This window comes from Meles meles, chromosome 6 (genome assembly GCF_922984935.1).
Source record: "Meles meles chromosome 6, mMelMel3.1 paternal haplotype, whole genome shotgun sequence".
Taxonomy (NCBI): Eukaryota; Metazoa; Chordata; class Mammalia; order Carnivora; family Mustelidae; genus Meles; species Meles meles.
Window position 1 is genome coordinate 117,595,678 of NC_060071.1, and position 20,438 is coordinate 117,616,115.

At 34.2% G+C, this 20,438-nt stretch overlaps 1 protein-coding gene across 12 annotated transcripts in view; it reads left to right on the forward strand.

Annotated features, from left to right (window-relative positions):
* The window catches only part of GPHN (gephyrin), a 650,480-nt gene that overhangs the window by 621,338 nt on the left and 8,704 nt on the right, over positions 1 to 20,438 (forward strand). For all 12 annotated transcript variants that reach the window (XM_046008589.1, XM_046008590.1, XM_046008593.1 and 9 more), the window contains 3 exons: positions 8,483 to 8,556; positions 13,856 to 13,920; positions 16,939 to 17,042. In XM_046008589.1, coding sequence (XP_045864545.1) covers positions 8,483 to 8,556; positions 13,856 to 13,920; positions 16,939 to 17,042 — 243 coding nt within the window. The remainder of the gene's footprint in view (positions 1 to 8,482; positions 8,557 to 13,855; positions 13,921 to 16,938; positions 17,043 to 20,438) is intronic.

Below are 20,438 nucleotides of genomic sequence, written 5' to 3' on the forward strand. Positions count from 1 at the left end.
GATATAACCCACATGAACAAAATCTCTAGGGATCCATATAAATTTTAATTTAAGAGCATGTAGAGTGTCCTGAGAACAAATATCAGGACTGGACTTTAAATAGATATATATACTCTTTTTCCTTAAAAAACTGTCTCTGTCATTATTGTTCCTAGAAAAATGTAACACCTATGTTTCATTATAATGTTTAAAGAAATAACTAATTTTTATTTCACAGTGAAAACTAGATAATTGAGAAATCACATATAAGCATTTGAGCATATTAGCCATGTTCATAATCACACAGAATATAATTTACTATAGACACATGCATCCCTTTGTACTTTCTTATTGTAGTAAAGACAAACAAACATATTAATTAACATGACCTAAAGATATAAGCCTCTCTCTAGCATATAAAAATAAGAAGCAAAGTACATTCGCTTTAAAATAAAAGTATGAATTGTCCCCAACTTACAACTTAACAAATTTTGAACTTTACAATGGTGTAAAAGTTATACCCATTAGTAGAAACCATACTTCAAATTTTTAATTTCGATCTTTTCCCAGGCCAGCAATATTCACGGCATTAATCTCTCATGATTTTGGGCAGCCACAGTGAGCTGCAGCTCCCAGTCAGCCACAATCATAAGGGTAAACAACTGATAAACTTACAACCATTCTGTACCATGCAGCAATTCTATTTTTTCACTTTCAGTACAGTATTCAACAAATTACATCATGTATTCAGCACTTTATTATAAAATAGGCTTTGCAGAAGTGTTCTGTAATGTGTGTGTTCTGAACATGATTAAGGTAGGCTAGGCTAACTATGACATTAGGTGGGTTAGGTTTATTAAATACATTTTCAACTTATGATATTTTCAACTCACAGTGGGTCAGGTGGTAACCTCATCATAAGTGAAGAAAGATCTGTATATTAACTTAAAATTATGCTTAGTTATCAATGATCCAGTATTCTTTCTTAGAAGTCATCTAGGTATCTGATAATTATTTGTTAATTAATTAATATCAGTTCAATAAGATTTTGTTACTTAAAAATCCTGAATATTATTTTCAAGCTGACATACTACAAACATAATTACTATTGAAATTTAAAGTTTGTCAGAATAATGATTCAATTATATTGTACCCAACTTTATATTTTTCACATTCTTAAAATATTATGTAAGAAAAGCATTAGCTTATTTGATGAATAAACCATTATAAATTTAAGAAAAACAAACCCAATCAAAATAAAAAGTATTTGCTTAATTATACTTAACACTGATAAATAAGAAAAAGAACATGGCTGGGTTTTCACAATGACTGAAGTTATTTGTCAAAGATTTATCTTAACTTTGTGATCTTTGATGCTTAAAATTATAAGAATACCTTTTAATGTAGCTCATTTAAAATATAAGTTAAATTTCCTTATTATCTGATAATTTTAGAAAGATTCTATTTATTTAAGAACTTCTTTATTTCTCTGTTAGAACAGAGCACCTTTAATTTTTTTTCTTTTTTTTAAATTTATTTATTTATTTTCAGCATAACAGTACTCATTGTTTTTGCACCAAGAGCACCTTTAATTTAACAGACAATATAATTATTTCGATAGTTTTCTTCTTCCCCCTGGCAAAGCAAACTTTATTGTGGCCCTAAAATGGGAGTGCTTCCCTCCAGATCCTGCTGAAACTGGAGAGTTGGAGATTAGGAGCTCTTGGATGGCCCCTCCCAACACCACCACCATATTCAGACTCAGATGAACTGGGGTGGGGTAGAAGGAGTATGGTAGGAGGTAAGCACCCTGAATTCAAAGCATACCCTGAGGAAGGTTCACTCTGCGTGATGGTCTCATAAGCATATGATTTATGTATATTTTCCAGAAGTAGGAAAACATTTCACACTCACAAAATGAGATAAATGTCTTTTCATACCTTTTCATAGATCATAGACACAGATGCATAAAAAACATACAGCTTCATCTCAACAACTTCAAGTACAAGTCACAAATAAATACAGAAACAAAAAAAACCGACCGGTCCACAAATAAAGAGCTGTTTCCCTTCCTAGAGGTCATAAAGTTCTTAATTGGTTTAGGCCCAAAATGACAGTAAGACAAATAAAAGAGAAAGACTGATAAGACAGATTCTCTGTCTTCTCTCACCTGAGATTTCAATCGTCCACTTGTAGCAATCATTAGACTATAAAACCAAATTCCCAATCATGGCTGCCACAAGGGGAATACCTTATTGGCCATGCATGGGAACAAAAATAGAATCAAAATCAATAAAGGGAACAAAATTAGAGAAACCAAAATTTAGCAGAGTTCAATTTTATTGCTGCTTGGCCTTCACTCCATGAACCTAAGTAAAGTGTGGCCAGGTGGAAACCACCTTTGAAGTGCAGTTTTCTAGCAATTAAGTTTACCTGGCTCCATCAGGTAAATCCATGGGGCATCTCAGTGGAGCCTGCAGAATTATTAAAGTGTAATGTTTTATAGATAAAATAATGAATTTCATATACTTATAAAATAAACACAGGTCAAAATTTTATTTAACTCATTAGTTAATGAAGGAACCAGTAAGATGTTACTACTGGTTCAAGGAGAATTCAAAGAACACACACACATACAGATAATCAATTATATCTCCACAGAATTAATTTGCATTTCTTTGAATAATAATTTTATTTGCCATCAGTTTTCCCAGCTTACATTTTTTTAAGTTTTTAGTTTAATTCTGGTTAGTTAACATATAGTGTTATCTTAGTTTCAGGTGTACACTATAGTGATTCAACACTTCCATACAACACCCAGTGCTCATCACCACAAGCACACTCCTCAATCTCCATCCCCTATTTCACCCATCCTCCCACCCACCTCCCCTCTGGTAACCATCAATTTGCTCTATAGTTAGGAGTCTGTTTCTTGATTTCTCTCTCTCTCTCTCTCATTTTTTCCCTTTGCTTGTTTTATTTCTTTAATTCCAATATGAATGAAATCATATGGTATTTTTCTTTCTCTGACTGCCTTATTTTGCTTAGCATTAAACTCTCTAGCTCCATCCATGTCATTGCAAATAACAAAGTTTCATTCTTTTTTATCACTGAATAATATTCCATTTCTACACCTTAATTTTTATAAAATAGCTCAAAGATGATAAAACACACAAACCAGAAGGTCGTGCTACACTGGACATCCAGTAATCTTTGTTGCCCATTTTAAAGTCTTTCACAATTTGTCTAATGTTATTTGTTCTTACCTGCATTGAGGAAAAGGCCTTGTTTCTTCATCCATTCATTTTTCTTCTTCCTTTCTGACTCTAGCTTTCAGGATATCAGACAGAGATCCTTGCTGCTTCTATAGGTAAACAGAAACTTAAGAACAGTGATTCTCAGCCTTTATGGCTATGGTACAGGCTTTCTCTCTGTCATAAGAAACATGAATATTCATGTTCAAAAAGAATGAGAGGGTTTTTTTCCCAAGAAAAATAAAATACTTCCATTCATTTTGCAAATACGTAATGAGCATATCTGCTTTCCAAACTCTGTGTCATAACCTTTAAGGCCCTGCAAGTATGGACTCTGCCTGTCTCACCAACCTCATCTATGCCTCTTTCTGCTCATTCACTACCTTTCATTGTCTTTTCACTTCTAGCCACATTCTTTACTGCTTTAGAACCTTTGGTATGTATGTTCCTCTGCCTGGAATTCTCATCTCCTCACACTTCATATGGCTGAATCCTTCTCATTCTCACCACCTCTTTTAAAATGGCCTTTCCTTATTCTTCACCGCGCCCACTATTCTCTATCCCAGCACCTGCTTATTTCCTTCATAGCATGTACCATGCTTTATAATTATTTTATTTGTTGGCTTACTTATTTTAGGCTGTCTTCGTTGTTAAAATACAACAGAACATCTTTGTGTCAGGGACCATGTCTGTTCTTGTTCAACAACAAATCTCTAGCACATATAGAATTTGTGGTATATGATAGACTCAAAAATATTTGTTGAACTAAGAAATGAATGAATGGCATGTGCTATTCAGTAAGGATTTCTTGGATATACAAGTTTCCTGTTCTTTCAAACTATGTAGTCCAATGAAGGATACATACCTTTTATCAGACAATTGCAGTAGAACCTAGGCGTATGATATCAGAAGGACATAGTATTATAAGAGCACAGAAGGTCTGAAGAGTTCTGCTTCTACTGTGATACAGTTTATTTGGACCAACCCTCCCACCAAGAACAACTGCAAAAGCTATATAAACTTTTTTCCTTATTTTAAAGAAGAAAAAAAATAAAAAACTGGTGTCTGAAGAGAACAATTAAGAGAGCCAGGATTCCAGGCACCAACGGCTCTGAAAAGTGAACCACAGAGAAGTAGCACTAGAATTCTTCACCGCATTTTTCCTCGAGGCATTTACTAATTCCTAAGCCAGGAGAATGGGGGAGATGTAATGGTACAAGAGACCAAAAAGCCAACCATAGCAGAGTAGCTAGGCGGTTAAGAAAATAAACAGAATTTTTAGCAGTTTTGAATTTCAGGGCCTGCATGAGTGACTACCTGGTAAATATCTCAAGCTCTCAGTTTAAACCCTTGAGTGCTCTAGGAATAAGGACAAACTGGAAATATACCAGATTTCACACAGACTGAAATTGAGCATCAAATTATCTCAATCTCTGATTAGGTCAGGCAATCTTTACTTTAACGAACTGCCAATGGAAATTAAATCCTTTCTGGAAAAATACATCATCCTCTAGAACCTCTTTAATTTTTTTCACATTTAATGTTTGGGCTTCAGTTTTTAAAATCACCAGACATGCCAGAGACAGGTCAAAATCACTAAAAACTAAGAAAGAAAAACTAGATAGAACAGCCATAAAAATAATGATGATGTTTATTTGGTCCCATGTGAAATTTTAAAAACTGTTATTAATATTTTTAAGAAAAAAGAAATGACAAATGAAGAATTTCACTGGAAAGCTAGAGTCCATTCATTATATTCAAAATTTTAGAAAAGGGATGGAAAATACATAAATAAGCATAAAAGACATATGGGCTCTGGTAAAAGGTCTAACATACACGTAATTAGAGCCCAGAAGGAAAGGAAAGAGAGTGAGCAGAATAAATATTTAAGAGATATTGACAGAGTTTTCCAAAACCAATGAAAGACATCAGTCCAGAAATTCAAGGAAGTCTGCTAATGTCAAGCAGGATAAATACAAAAAACAAACAAATAAACACATACCCAAGTAATCATAGCAAAACCACTGAAAACCAAAGACAAAGAAAAAGTCTTGCCAGAAGGATACATTACCTCCAAAGGACCAAAAATAAAACTAACAAATGATCTAAGATATGATGAAACTCGGAAAGCAATGGCATAGCATTTGTAGAGTGATGAAAGAAAATAAGGGCTGGTATAGAACTGTATATACAACAAAAAGTACCTTAGGGGTGCCTGGGTGGCTCAGTGGGTTAAAGCCTATGCCTTTGGCTCAGGTCGTGGTCCCACGGTCCTGGGATCGAGCCCCACATCGGGCTTTCTGCTCAGCGGGGAGCCTGCTTCCCCCTCTTTCTCTGCCTGCCTCTCTGCCTACTTGTGATCACTGTCAAATGAATAAATAAAATCTTAAAAAAAAAGTAACTTAAAAAGTGAAGATAAAATAAAGACATTTTCAGCCAAATAAAAACTGAGCACAGCTATACTAAAGGGAATTTTTTTACTCAGAAAGATTGTGGAGGAAATAAAAAGATATTGGCTGTTTAAACAAGAGAGAGAGACAGAACATAGGAATTCAGATCCTTCCAATGGGTTAAGTTACTGTATTTTGATTATAATGTAGCCATTTAAAATTGGAGGTGGTAGCTCATGAAATGTCCTAGATATTCTTTTGGGTGGAAAAGCAAGTTGCAAATCTGCATGTAAAGTATTCTCTCGTGTGCATTCAAAAAAAAAATGTGTATGCATAGGCAAGTTTAGCGGTGATGAGAAGAATGAGCTTAAAATTTTATTTTTATACCATTCTATCTGTTTGCATTTTTACCATAATATATTTTTAACTTTTAAATTAAAATTAGTTAAATTTAAAAACAAGATTGTAGAGGTATAGAAATGCAGAAAGAATGAAAAACCAAAAGAAAGTGTCAATATGTGGTTAAAGGTAAATGGGTGTTGATTGTATAAAATAATAATGTCTTATGAGGTTAAAATATGCTTATATATAAAATTGTATATTAAATTATAAATATAGAGTGTATCTTGTCTATATAGCATATATAGAAATATATATAATAGTTAAGTATATATACACACACATATAAACACACATACTTAAAGTATATATAGACTATATGGTACATTATACCACAAAAAACAGAGAGGAATGAATGGAGTTAACTGATTTAAGGTTCATGCATTGTATGGGAAATAATAAAAATATCAAATTATAGTGGACTATATTAAGTCAAGAATGCATGTTGTAATCCCTGAAATAACCACTTAAAATAATAATAAAAGAATGTGTAACAAGCTAATAGAAGAGAAATTAAAATAAAAAAATTATGAATTCAAAAAGCACAAAAGAAGAAAAAATGAAATAAAAACAGAAGTGACAAATAGAAAATAAATAGTAAGGTGATAGTTTTAAGCCCAAATACAGCAGAAATTATATTAAATGTAAATGAACTAAGTCTTCCAATTAAAAATTGTCATCTGGATTGTAAAAAGACAGTACATTGTAAAATAGCAAAAAAAGACCCACCTTAAATAGAAAGACACAGCAAATTGAACATAAAAGAGTAAAAAAAAGTTACAACGAAAGATAGCTGGTGTGGCTTTATCGATATCAGAGAAAATTAAGGTGAAAAGGATTACAAGATATTAGGAGGGACATTTCATATATTTAAATGGATTGGTTTATCAGAAAAATACAACTCTAAATTTACATCTGTTAATAAAGCCTCAAAATAAAGATAAGCAATCTATGATCCAGTCTTGTGAATTAAGGGGAGGCTGAGAAAAGACTGAGACTGAGATAAGGGGTGGAGAGATAACATAGAAAGAGTATTCCAGAAGGAAGGAAAAGCATTTTCAGAGACTGAGGGCAGGAAAGTCTTAGAAACTTAAAGTGATACAGTCTTGCTAGAATGGAGAGAAAGAGAAAGGAGGGTGAGGAGGGAGAAAGAGAGATTGAGATTGAGAAAGAGGAATGGGAGTGGATGGGAAGAGGATTGCCTCATGAGAGAGCAATGATTGTTAAAAGGGGGCTAGAAAATATGAGAATCATAGATATGATATTAAAAATATGGGACTTTTGGGGTGCCTGGGTGGCTCAGTGGGTTAAAGCCTCTGCCTTCGGCTCAGGTCATGATCCCAGGGTCCTGGGATCGAGCCCCGCATGGGGCTCTCTGATAGGCAGGGAGCCTGCTTCCCCCTCTCTCTCTCTGCCTGCCTCTTAGCCTACTTGTGATCTGTCTGTCAAATAAATAAATAAAATCTTAAGGAAAAAAAAATATGGGACTTTTTCCTGGAAAACAGGAACTTTTGATGTATTATATGGTGGCTTGATCAGACTTTTTTTCAAGAGATCTCTCTTTCTGGTATGGGGGGAGTGAATTGGAGGAAGGCAGGACTATTGGCAGAGAGACCTAGTTCAGTAATACAAGTGAGATGGTGTTGGCTGAGGTTATGGAAATAGAAGGGAACAGATTTTTAAAATAAAGTATCCCAAGCTTGTGAAATATTTAAATTTTTAGTGGGTTTCTTAGATTAATGAACAGGAAACTCAGCAATAGACCTAGGGGTTGAGGAATTTTTAGGACTGCAATTTTTTTCTTTATGTCTACAAAACCAACTGCATGGCAATGTTGTCTTTCATTTCCAAAGGTCAGGTTTTGTCAAACCACTGTGGATTAGTTGTAACTTTTTTGTTGGCAGATAAAAACAATTAAACTCCCTTGACTTTCTAGTTTAGAACTCCCTCCCTGTTTTTTTATTTTAGTTGACTTATTTAGATTCCTTGAGGAATGTGTACATTACTTGAAGTCCATTAAGGAGAATAATGTGGCTTTCTTGACATAGCACAACTTCTTAAGCTTAACATCTTAACATCCTTTCTCAAACAAAATTCTGTATTTTTTATAATATTTTTAACAATAACCCACCAAGTAATGTAGTTATTTGGTTTGTTATCTAACTACTTCCACTAGAATGTATTTTTTATGAAAGCAGGGACATTTTCTCTTTGTTCAAGCCTATATCCCCCTATACCTAGATTAGTACTCAGCATATACCAGGTACTCAATAAGTATTTATTAAAGAATAAGTGAATGACAGGAATGAAGAAATGAAGGAATTTGCGTTAGGTTAATCAACTTCATTAAAATGTTTCTTTTCATTTCAATCTTACAAATTCATTTTATTTTCATGTAAAGTTTTGAAAGTCTGATATTAGAATGCTTGAAAATAAAGTGATTGTTTTTCATATTTGCAGGACTATCTCAAGCAGGTGCTGGACATTGATCTTCATGCTCAGATCCATTTTGGCAGGGTTTTTATGAAACCAGGGTATGAAAATAATCTTACTATCTCATATATGGGGTTGGTTTGGCTTGCTTTAACTAACAAAGTTTTAAATGCTTTCTTCTTACATTTTCTTTTTTTTTTCTTCTTACATTTTCTATTATGGATTATTTGCTCTAATAAAATAAATATTATACTATTAGAAATCCTTGCCAAGTCTAGCTCCTATCTGAAATGGGAATTCATCTTCCTTATAAATTACCTGGGTTTGTTATAAATGAAGCAAAGCAACTTTCCAAACCTTTTCTCTCTTTAGTTCCCATGTCTAGTTCCTTCTTTCTTTTTCTCTTTCTCTTCATAGTGCTTCTTTCTCTCATTTTAAAAACATTTTAGTATGAAAATTCTCAAAATTTAGGTGGCATCTGGGTGACTCAGTCAGTTAAGTGTCTCCCTTCAGCTCAGGTCATGATCCCAGAATCCTGCAACAGGCTCCCTGCTCAGTAGGGAGTCTGCTTTTCCTTCTGACCCTTGCCCCTCTAGTGCTTTCTTTCTCTCATATAAATAAAATCTTGTGCTCGTTTCAGCAGCACATATACTAAAATTGGATCAGATAAATAAAATCTTTAAAAAAAGAAAAAAATTCTCAAAATGCACAAAAGTAGGGCATACAATGAAACCTCCATGGAGGAGGAACTATCACCATTTTTCCATAACTGTTTTATCAGTCCCCTTCCTCACCTTTTCGAGGGGACAGGGTACTAGATTGTTTGGTGGTTTTTGTTTTGGGGGGGTGTTGTTTTGGATTATTTTAAAGCAAATTCTACAATGTCATTTTGGTATACATCTCAAGTAATAATAACAATAACAGCAGCATTCTCTTGTGTAATCACAATGGTATTTTTCACCTAACAAAATAAATAAGAATAACTTACTATCATCTGATACCCTGATCATATTCAAAATTCTCCCAAATGTCAAGAAAAAGAATGCCTTCTTACATGTTTTATTTGAATTAGAATTTAGGTCAGGTCCATTCACTGTATTTGTTGTTAAATCTCTATTACATAGTAACATTTACCTCCAACCTCCTTTTGTCATGCCATTGACTTGCTGAAGAAACTACATCATTTTTCCTTACGAATGGATTTGGGTAATCACTTCCTTGTGGTGATGGTTAACTTGTTCCTCTCTTTCTCCAGTATATTCTACAGAGTGGAAGTTAGATCTAAAAGCTTGGTTACGTTCAGACTCTTTTTTTTTCCTTTGCAAGAATACTTCAAAAGTAGTGTTTCATATTGTTTCTTACTACCCCCATGGAAAAACAAAAATAACTACATTCCAAGATCTGGCACAACTCCTAAAGTACCGATGGAGGTCCTATAATCAGTTGTAAATCCTCAAAGAATGCCAAACATTGGTGTTGAAATATGTGTGGCCATGTCTTTAAGCAATAGTTTGCCTATTTAGACCCCTACTCCTCTATAAACCTTTCATTCACTATTCAAACACACCTCCGTACTGTCAGGGACAACATTAAATAATGGTTTAGTAAAGAACTATGCTCTAATGGGTGCTCATGTGAACCTGAAGAGAGAGTAGATGTGAGACTTACTAGTTGTTATGTGAGTAATTTATCAGTAAATTCCAGAAAACTTTTTTAAGTGTCAAACCAGTCTTCCTAACCTCCCAGATTTATTAGGTACCTCTCATCAGGTCTAGGACAGAGATAAGGCCTTACCGCCATGATTTTGCCATTTAAATATGAAGTTAAGATTAACCCTAAAGTCTTCTGCACAATTTGATAGAATTTAGAATTCTTAACATTATATTTCTGTAGTTGCCTCAATACTACTACTGCTAACCAAGCCCATTTGTTATAGAAACTGTTGGATTTGGACCATTCTCATTAAGATTATTTTGTCTTGAAACACCGGGGTGGTTCAGACAGTGAAGCATCTGACTCCTGATTTCAGCTCAGGTCATGATCTTAGGGTCTTGGGATCAAGCCCCACATTGGGCTCCACACTCAGCAGGGAATCTGCTGAGATTCTCTGCTCCTACCACTTCTCACTCTCTCTCTCTCAAATAGATCTTTTTTTTTTTTCCTTAAAGAATATTTTGTTTTAAGCAAATATTACTGTACTGTGAGTGCACAGGCTTTTTTTTCTGCCCCTATTGGCGGTACTAATTCAATTGGAATACAGAGGACATCCTAAAAGCCTGTCAATGTGCTTCTCACTAACCTCAAAAATTTAATTGGCTATTCTTTTTTACAGTGAAAAGGAAATTGATATTAGTTGCCCTCATCTGTAGAGGAGAATTATTCGTGGGTGGGTTTTTTTTAAGATTTATTTACTTATTTATTTTATTTTATTTTTTTTTCAGCTTGAAGATATTTTTAATTTTTTATTTCAGTTTTTTTAACTTAAATTCTTGTTAGTTAACATGTATGGTAAAATTGGTTTCAGGTGTAGAATTTGTGATTCATCATTTACATATAATACCCAGTGCTCCTCACAACAAGTACTCTCCTTAATCCCCATCACCCATTTAGCCCATCCCGTCTACCTCCCTCTATCAATCCTTGACTTTGTTCTCTATAGTTGAGAATGTGTTATGGTTATGCTTCCCTCTCTCTCTTTTTTCCCCATCCCTCATTTCATAATTAAGGAAATTGAAACACTGATATGATATTCAGCTTGTCAAGGTCACAAGCTAGAAATGAGCCTGCAAGTCCCTGCTTATGAGATTCACAGGGACAATTTTGTTGCCTGTGAATCCCTACTTATTTATTTTAAAGAAGGGCGAGCGGGCAGAGAGAATTAGAATTATTTATAATATCTATTATTTAAATTAATCTCAGCATCTGTGATATATATAATTTTGGTACTATTTTTATTTTCAGTTTATTTTTTACCACTCATTAAGGCCCATCAGTTCCTAATGTTTATTTTCCTCCCTTAAAGTCATTACACTTTGTGACCTCAGTCATTGTATAAATGCTATTACATTCTGATCTCAAGAGGAAAACTGAATAGGTGCTCAGTTCCAAGGAAATGGCTTTCCAGAACTTAAACAAAAGCTTCACAGTCTAGCAGTAGGACACTCATGATACAATGCATGATAAAATGTTTTGTTCTAATAGAATCTTTTTAAATGAGTACCTTTTGAGAAATCACAGAACCTGTCTGCAAGATGCAAAAGATTTAAATTGGCTTTAAATATAGTAGAAGGAAAGTGTAATGCATTCCCTCCTCACTGTTATTATATGTGTTAGTTTGCTTTAATAAAATGGTTTAGAAGTTTAAATGGGCTTCCTTTACTTGGCCAGAATTTATACCTGTCTAAAGATGAGAAGAATTTAAAGGTAATTGCTCCTTAATAGTAGAACAAGAAGAAATATAAAAAGCTCAAGAACAATTTAGCTTTGCTCTTCCCACATATGGTGCATTAAGAATGTAATTAACCTCTTTCATTGTAGACAAAGAGATACTCAAAAAAACATTTGGATTTGGAGTATTATCAGTCAGGACTACCAATCACAATTTTTGTGGGTTATCTACAGTGAACATAGCTGTTATCAAGAGTGTATCTTGGAAATTATTTTCATCACATAGTAACAGTCATGGCCAAATAACCTAGTCATAAATTGATATGATAATCTAATCTAGTTTTTCCAAAGCACAGCAAAGAATCAGAAAGTAAGCAAAAGAGGTCTCAGAGTAGCTACTCACATATTATTATTATTCTGACAATATAATTATTCTATTCTTGGTGCCCACACCTAAAGCCAGCTTTTTTTTCCCCTTTTTTAAGAGAGGGAGTGTGGGGAGGGGCAGAGGGAGAGGAGAGAGAGAATCTTAAGTAGGATCCAGGCCCAGTACAGAGCCCAACAAGGGGCTCCATCTCACAACCCTGAGATCATGAGCTGAGCTAAAATCAAGAATCAGCTGCTTAAATGAGCCACCTAGGCGGCCACTAAAGTCAGCTTTAAGGGCTCAGATGACAGAGTCTAGCGTTAAGGGGAGCCCTAGAAGAAAACTAGGGGGAAAAATAAATAAGAAGTGCAGAGTGTAGTGTAGAGTTATGGTTTATAGGTAAAAATAATATACAACACACCCTTGTGACCCAACGTCACTTTAGTGTAGCAGAGTAGAATAAGTTAGTAATGATGGGAGCTCTTGGGAGGCTCAGTCAGGTAAGCATCCAACTTTTGATTTAGGTCCAGGCCATGATCTCGGGGTTGTGAGATTGGACCCCACCTTGGGCTTACATTCTGGAGGTGGAGCTGCTTAAGGTTCTCTCTCTCCCTCTGCCCCTCCCCTGCCCCTGCTCTCTCTCTCTCAAAACAAACAAACAAACAACTTAATGATGGTTTCAAGTCATCAAAAAATGCTAATGTTTATTGGATTATTGCAAAAGGTACGAGTGGTCCACAATTGAAAGACCAAGCTGCAAAAATAATAAAATAAAATGATAAGTATAATAATAATAATAAATACATAAATAAATATAAATAAAATAATAAAAATAAAAACAATTTAGGTACTTAAAAAGATAATTTTTCAACTACATGGAAATTTTAGCATTCCCTAAGGATTCTGTAATGCTCAAGTTTCATTAATATAATGAAATTTTTAGCTGGAAGTTCATATAAAATATAGTCAATAAGAAAAAAAAAATTCACTATTTTTGACTGCCCGCCCACTCTGTGCCACTCACACTCATCCCTTCCCACACACCCCCATGATAATGATTCATATCAGATAAGATTCATGTCAGAATCTTGAGGAAGTATAATTTGAAAATATTTTTAATTACTGTTGCTTTATTTTTGTTCTAGTCATGATATACATGAATACTCCTTCATAGGAGGCCAGTGTTTATGCTTATTGCTGAGTATAGTTTTAAAAGATTGAGGAATAATCATCTTGAACAGCAGGCATTTATCTGATAGACATGTATTACCAGGCAGTCTTCTGATAATAAAATTATGTTCTTCATTCTCCAGCAAAAACAATATAGACATTATTAGCCAGAGGGGTGGAGAAACGCCGGGATTTGAGATATACTTCTCTGGCACTAATAGGAAGGGGGAAGAAAGTAAGCTGCAGAAAACCAAGAAGTTTGGTTACTTGAAAACAGAAGATACTAAAAAAAATTAATTTAAATGCTCTTGAAACTTCAGGGTATAAAGGCTTAGGGAAGAATCAACAGAAAAAAAAAATACTTTCATATGATAAATATCCTATATGCAGAGCCACGTAGCAAGAAAACTAAAGTATTTAATTTACTTGTCATATTACTTAGCAGTCACTAACAAATAACCTCTTTTATTCTCTAGCCTGCCAACAACATTTGCAACTTTGGATATTGATGGTGTAAGAAAAATAATCTTTGCACTACCAGGTAAGAATAATAATAGTTTCTTTGCTTTTTCTGGAAAAATGATCAAAATCTTTTTGAATCCCTCTCAGAGCATTTGATTTTGAATCTGAAAGACCTGGGCTCAAGACCCAGCTTTACTTACGGTATGACCTTGGACAAATCACTTAACTTCTTTGAAGCTATTTCTTCACCTATAAAACAGGGCTAAAATCTGCTCTGTAGGATTGGTGTAAAGGTCAAATTAGATAGTATCTTTCAAAGCATATTCCAAACCCTAAGATGATAATCAAATGTTAGCTGTCCCTAGATCCTTCTGGGGGTACCTGCTTTTCCTTACAGAAAATTGGTCAAAGTTAGCAGTCTAGTCACCTCCCATAGTAGCAGTATTGTGTTCAGAGGTCCAAAAATCCTTGAATCAACCATACAAGTAAATACTAGAGCAAAAAAATACAAAGCTGCCTTTGGTCCTTTCCAGATTTGGACTGGGGCCAGGAGATAACACAGAAGGAGGGACTAATAGTGCTGGTGCTTCTCAGCCAAATCCCAGCCATCATCAGTCTGACCACATCACTGTCCCCAGGCTTGCTCCCATGTGAGCAGAAACTCATATGTTCAAATTGTAGAAAAAGCAAAGTGGTTCCATTTATAAAGACTTCCAATTTTAATTTTTATTGATTTTGGCTTACAGTTAAAGCCATGCTTTTTAGGTCATTACCAATCTTGATAAATTCTAAAGCAATTTAGAAGTTTTGTACGTCGACTTGTTATTTTTTCAGCTTTTAAAATTATCTTCTGATCTGTAGCAGTGTTCCATTCTCTGTTTCTTGGTACAGATTCCTTCAGGAAATAACCTGCTTATTCCTTTCAAATGCACAAATATTGTGACTTTGGGATATTTATCTGCTTTTCATATTAACTAAATTCAAAATAGAGTATAAAGAAAGGAAGGCAGGCAGAAAAATTTGAAAAGCTTTTTTTTGAGTTTTGAGTTTTGAAAGCATTTTTAAAGTTCCTATGTATAAGCATAAAAGAGATTAGATTTCTATCCCATAAGAAATTTTAAGAGAGAAGACATGTAAGTAAATTAGTCCTTAAAATGTATCTACAATATAGAACTCCTATATTATACTATAATATAATAATTAATATATATTATATATAATATATATTAAAATTTATTATATATTACTATATTATATATTAAATTTATATATAATATAGAATATATATTAAAGGCCCTAATTAGATATTACTTTATTATAAAATTATTAATTATTATATCATAATATAATAATTAATATGTACATTATATAGTATATATTATATATACATATATATTATATATTATATATATACATATACTTATGTACTCTGAAAAAAAAAAAGTGGTCCTCTTCCTGACTTCATTTTGCCTACACAAGACTTACTCTGTCTTCAGAAGATATGATTTGACCTATAGACAAAGAAGCAATGTTACAGTGGGAGCCTATTTTGCTGTTACTTCTAAACTTGATTTGCCAAAGAAGTGATAATTAAATAACCTATTTTCAAATTGCTACTTTCACTTGAAATTTTCTCTGCCCAACCTGAATGAACCAAAAGAGGGCAGCAATAACCCAGATGTTCAGATTGTGGAACCAGTAAAGTGGTTCCTTTTAAAAGGATTTTAAAATTCATGATTATATTTCTGCTTTCCATGATTATATTTAAAGCCATTATTAATCTTGATAACTTTTAAAGCAGTTTAAAAGATTTATGTATCTATTTCATTTTGTGGAAGAGTAAAATTAGGTTCAGAAAGGTTTGGAACTTACCCTGAACAAAAAGTGTTGCTCAGTTTATTTAGTTAACAGTACCACACAAGAAACTAAATCTGTGATTCTCAGCACATTTTTTCCATAGCCTACTCTTCCTTCCTTCAAAGTGCATGACACACCCAGATTTCTTCTTGGAAAGGTACAACTGAATTCCTCAAATTTTTCTTATAACTTTTTTTTTTAAGATTAATTTATTTGAGAGAAATAGCATGGGACAGCAAGGGCAGAGGAAGACGGAGAGAGTCTCAAGCAGACTTCACACTGAGCACACAGCCAGATGTGAGGCTCAAACCCACAACCCCAAGATCACAACCAAAACAAAGAGTCAGGTGCTTAACTGACTTTAAAAGAATTTGGTATTTCTATTAGTCTGCTAAGGCTGCCATAACAGAGTATCACAGACCAAATGGCTTAAACAACAGATAATATATTTTTTCACACTTCTGGAGACTGAAAGTCTAAGACCAAGATGCCGGCAAAGCTGGTTTCTGTTGAGTCTTTCTTCCTGGCTTGCAGATGGTCACCTTCTCACCATGTCCTTATGTGACTTTTCTTCTGTGTATGTGTACTCGTGGTGTTTCTCCCTCTTTTTATACAGACACCAGTCTCATTGGACTGGGACCTCACCTTTAAACCTCATTTAACTTTGATTACCCCTTTAAAAGCCCTAGTATCTACAAATACAGTCATATTGGGTACTAAACTTCAACATATGAATTTGTAGGGACACAATTCAGTCCATAACAGTATTTATCTTCAAGTCCTTTGTGTCTTAAATTATTTAGGTTTTTTTTTTAATATAAAGAAATTTCTGGGTAGAGGGGGGGATTATAGATACATTTCTTTATGCTTAACCTATTTCTAAATGTTTTTGTCCTGAGCATGAATTACTATAGCAATTTTAAAACATCTTAAAAAATAGCAAGTAGAATCTGCTTTAAAATTTATCAAGATTGGTAATGGCTTTCAATGTGTAATTCTCAGAAAAGTGGAAATAAATGATGTAAACAGCTTCTGGGAATCAGAAGTTTCTGCATTTCACTGGTAGACTTCATATTCTACGTTCTGTGGCATTTGGTTGATTGTGGCTCTATTCTGGAGTCCTTTGGGATTTAGAAGAGGAAGACTAGTTATTAGTCTTTATGATGAATGAAGGTATAGACAGAATTATTTGGCAAATTTTTGTATGTATACTATAAATAACTGCTTGGTTGACTTTCAGGGAATCCAGTGTCAGCCGTGGTCACCTGCAATCTCTTCGTTGTACCTGCACTGAGAAAGATGCAGGGCATCTTGGATCCTCGGCCCACCATCATCAAAGCCAGGGTAATGTTATCTAAATGACCAGGAACCAAAACTGAAGCCTAATAACAATTAGGGATATGATTTCCCAACTGCCCCAAACATCTAAAATTTTATATTAGTTTTGAGGGAAAATGTGGTTATGAGGAAAGGGTCCCTTTTATTCCCAACCCAAATTATTCCACGACTTCTAAAGTGAATTATTTTCTCCAGCTAGAATCCATACAAAAGTGGATAGATAATGATAAAATGGTAAATAGAATGAAACTAGTACTACCCTAAAACTAAACCTAAAAGGGACAAGAATTCCCTTTCCATAGTGTAAACTCACACAGGACAGCAATTTATCTGCTCACTTTTTCTGGGACCTCACTGATAAATTTTAAATAGTCCAGAAAGAGATAATCAATGGACTAGAAGACTAGTGAATCAGAAGGAAAGGGTAACCACATTGTGGGGAAAAGGAGAATTCAGGCTGAGGAATTATGCTTATAGTAAAAGTGACCTAGAAATTAGAATCTCCTTCTCCACCAACACTAAATCAAATTCAATTTGATTTACTACTCAACTGATTATGTAACACACTTTCTGTATAACTAATGAACAATTTTCTCAGCGATATAACCTACTTCAAGCCATTGATCTTTCCAAAGTTTGATTGAGATACAACTGATATACAAAAAATTGAGCATTTTAATGAAATTGGACATATGCATATGCCCATATCATCACCACAGTCAACTTACTAAACATACCCAATACCTCCATCAATTTTCCTGTGTTTTTTTGGTGGTTTTGTTTTTTATGTGTTTGATTTGTGGTATGAACATTTAATATGAGAACTACCCTTTTAACATATTTTAAGTGCAGAATACCATATTGTCTACTATAGGTACTATGTTGTACAAGGGATCTCTAGAACTCATTCACCTTGCAGAAGAGAAAATTTATACCCGTTGAGCAACAACTCTCCATTGCCCCCTCCCCTCAGCCTCTGACAATCACCATTCTATTCTATGCTTCCATGACTGACTATTTTAAATAGGCACCTCATATAAGTGGAATCATGCAGTATTTATCCTTCTGTGACTGGTTTATTTCACTTAGCATAATGTAATCTATGTTTATCCATGTTGTCACAAATGGTAGGATATCTTTCTTTTTTAAATCTGCGAATAATATTCCATTGTATGAATATAGCATTCTCCTCCTTTCATCTATCAATGAACACCTGAGTTGTTTACATATCTTGGCTATCGTGAATAATGCTACATCGGAGTGTCAATATCGCTTTGAAATCCTGATTTCAGTTCTTTAAGATATATACCCAGAAATAGAATTGTTCTGTCATATGTTTACTTTTTAATTTGAAGGGAAACCTCATACTGTCTCCCTCAAGCACTAGTGGCTGAACCGTTCTACATTCCTACCGTTATATAAGTATTTCAGTTTCTCTACATCCTTGAAATACTTACCTTTTGTGTTGTTTTTATAATACCCATTCTAACAGTTGTGAGATGGTATTTCATTGTGGTTTTGATCTGCATTTTCCTGAGATTAGTGATGTTGAGTGCTCTTTCATATACCTAGTGGCCATTTGTATATCTTCTTTAGAGAAATGTCTATTCAACCCCTTTGCCCATTTTTTTTTTAAAGATTTTATTTATTCACTTGACAGAGATCACAAGTAGGCAGAGAGGCGGGCAGGCAGAGAGAGAGAGGAGGAAGCAGGCTCCCTGTTGAGCAAAGAGCCCGATGTAGGGCTCAATCCTAGGACCCTGAGATTACAACCCAAGCGAAGGCAGAGGCTTAACCCACTGAGCCACTCAGGTGCCCCCTCTTTGCCCATTTTAAAATCAGATTGTCTTTTCACTATTGCATTGTAAGAGATTCTTATATATTTTGAGCATAGACCCTTATCAAATAGATGGTTTAAATATTTTCTCCCACTCCCTTGGTTCCCTTTTCATACTGTTGTTTCCATTGCAGTGCAGAAGCTTTCTAGCTTGATGTAGTTCCACTTGTCTAATTTTTATTTCATTGCTTATGCTTTTGGTGTCAAATCTTAGAAATCATTGCTAAGACCAACCAAAAAGCTTTTCCTGTATATTTTCTTCTAGTTCTATAGTTTCAGGTTTTACTATAAGTCCTTAATCCATTTTGAGTTGATTTCTGTGTATTGTGTAAAAAAAGGAGTCCCAATTTAATCTTTTGTATGTATATATCCATTTTTTTCAAATACCTAAACTGTTAGCAGATATGACAGAATAACTATGATTACTTAACAGGAAGAACACAAGGCACAGAAGAGGAAGAAGAAATATTAAAAAAATATTAGTATGAGAATATATAGGATAAAACATCTAGGCTTCAGATATTCTTAACATAAACCTTTTAAATACTGAGATTTTGTAGACTAGTATATGAAGGGATATCCTCCTTTTCTTAAAAGTTCAACTAGATATTTCTGAAAACAAATTATTTTGGGTTTTTGTTTCAATAATCCTAGCAGTGGTCTTATTTTTAAATTTAATGGAAAAAGAAGAAAAAAGCTATCAATGAACAAGAAGTATTCTGATCAAATCAGAAGGTCAAAGTTATAAGGCTTAGACATCTAAACAGTAATATGAATTTGCTCACTATTTTCATATTTGCTATTTAGGAAATAAGAAAAATCCACATTGTTATAATAGAGAAAATGAGGACTTCTCTTTGACTTTGAAAAGTTCTTATGAATCTTTCCCATTTTTGAGGAATTCTTACGATTCTTATGAATCTTTATTTCTCATTTTAACATTCACCATCTCTTCTTTAAAACTGACATTGTGGCAGCTATCCTTACTGACAACAGTGATTACTAAAGAGTATCCTAGGCACATTGTTCACACCGCTGCTTATTCCTGTCAACTCATGGAATTGACAGTTGGTCTAAGAATCAGTCAAACTCCTTTCTCCCACAGAGCAGCGTCACTGGGACTGTCAGAATGGGTCATCAGTGTGTTTGGCTGTTGACTTCTTGTTTGACTTTCTTTTGTTTTTAACTCCGAAAATCCTCCCCACACTTCCTGACAGAGCTGCCACTTTATATATATATATATATATAAAATTTTTATTCAACAGAGATTTTATTTATAATATATATTATTTATAATATATATAATTTATATATATAATATATATATTATTTTATTTATTCAACAGAGATTTTATTTATTCAACAGAGAGAAATCACAAGTAGACAGAGAGGCAGGCGGGGGTGGGAGGAGGGTAGCAGGCTCCCTGCAGAGCAGGTAGCCCGATGCGGGGCTCTATCCCAGGATCCTGAGATCATGACCTGAGCCGAAGGCAGAGGCTTAACCCACTAGCCCACCCAGGCGCCCCAGAACTGCCACTTTTAGAACATAACTTTATTCACTTTCT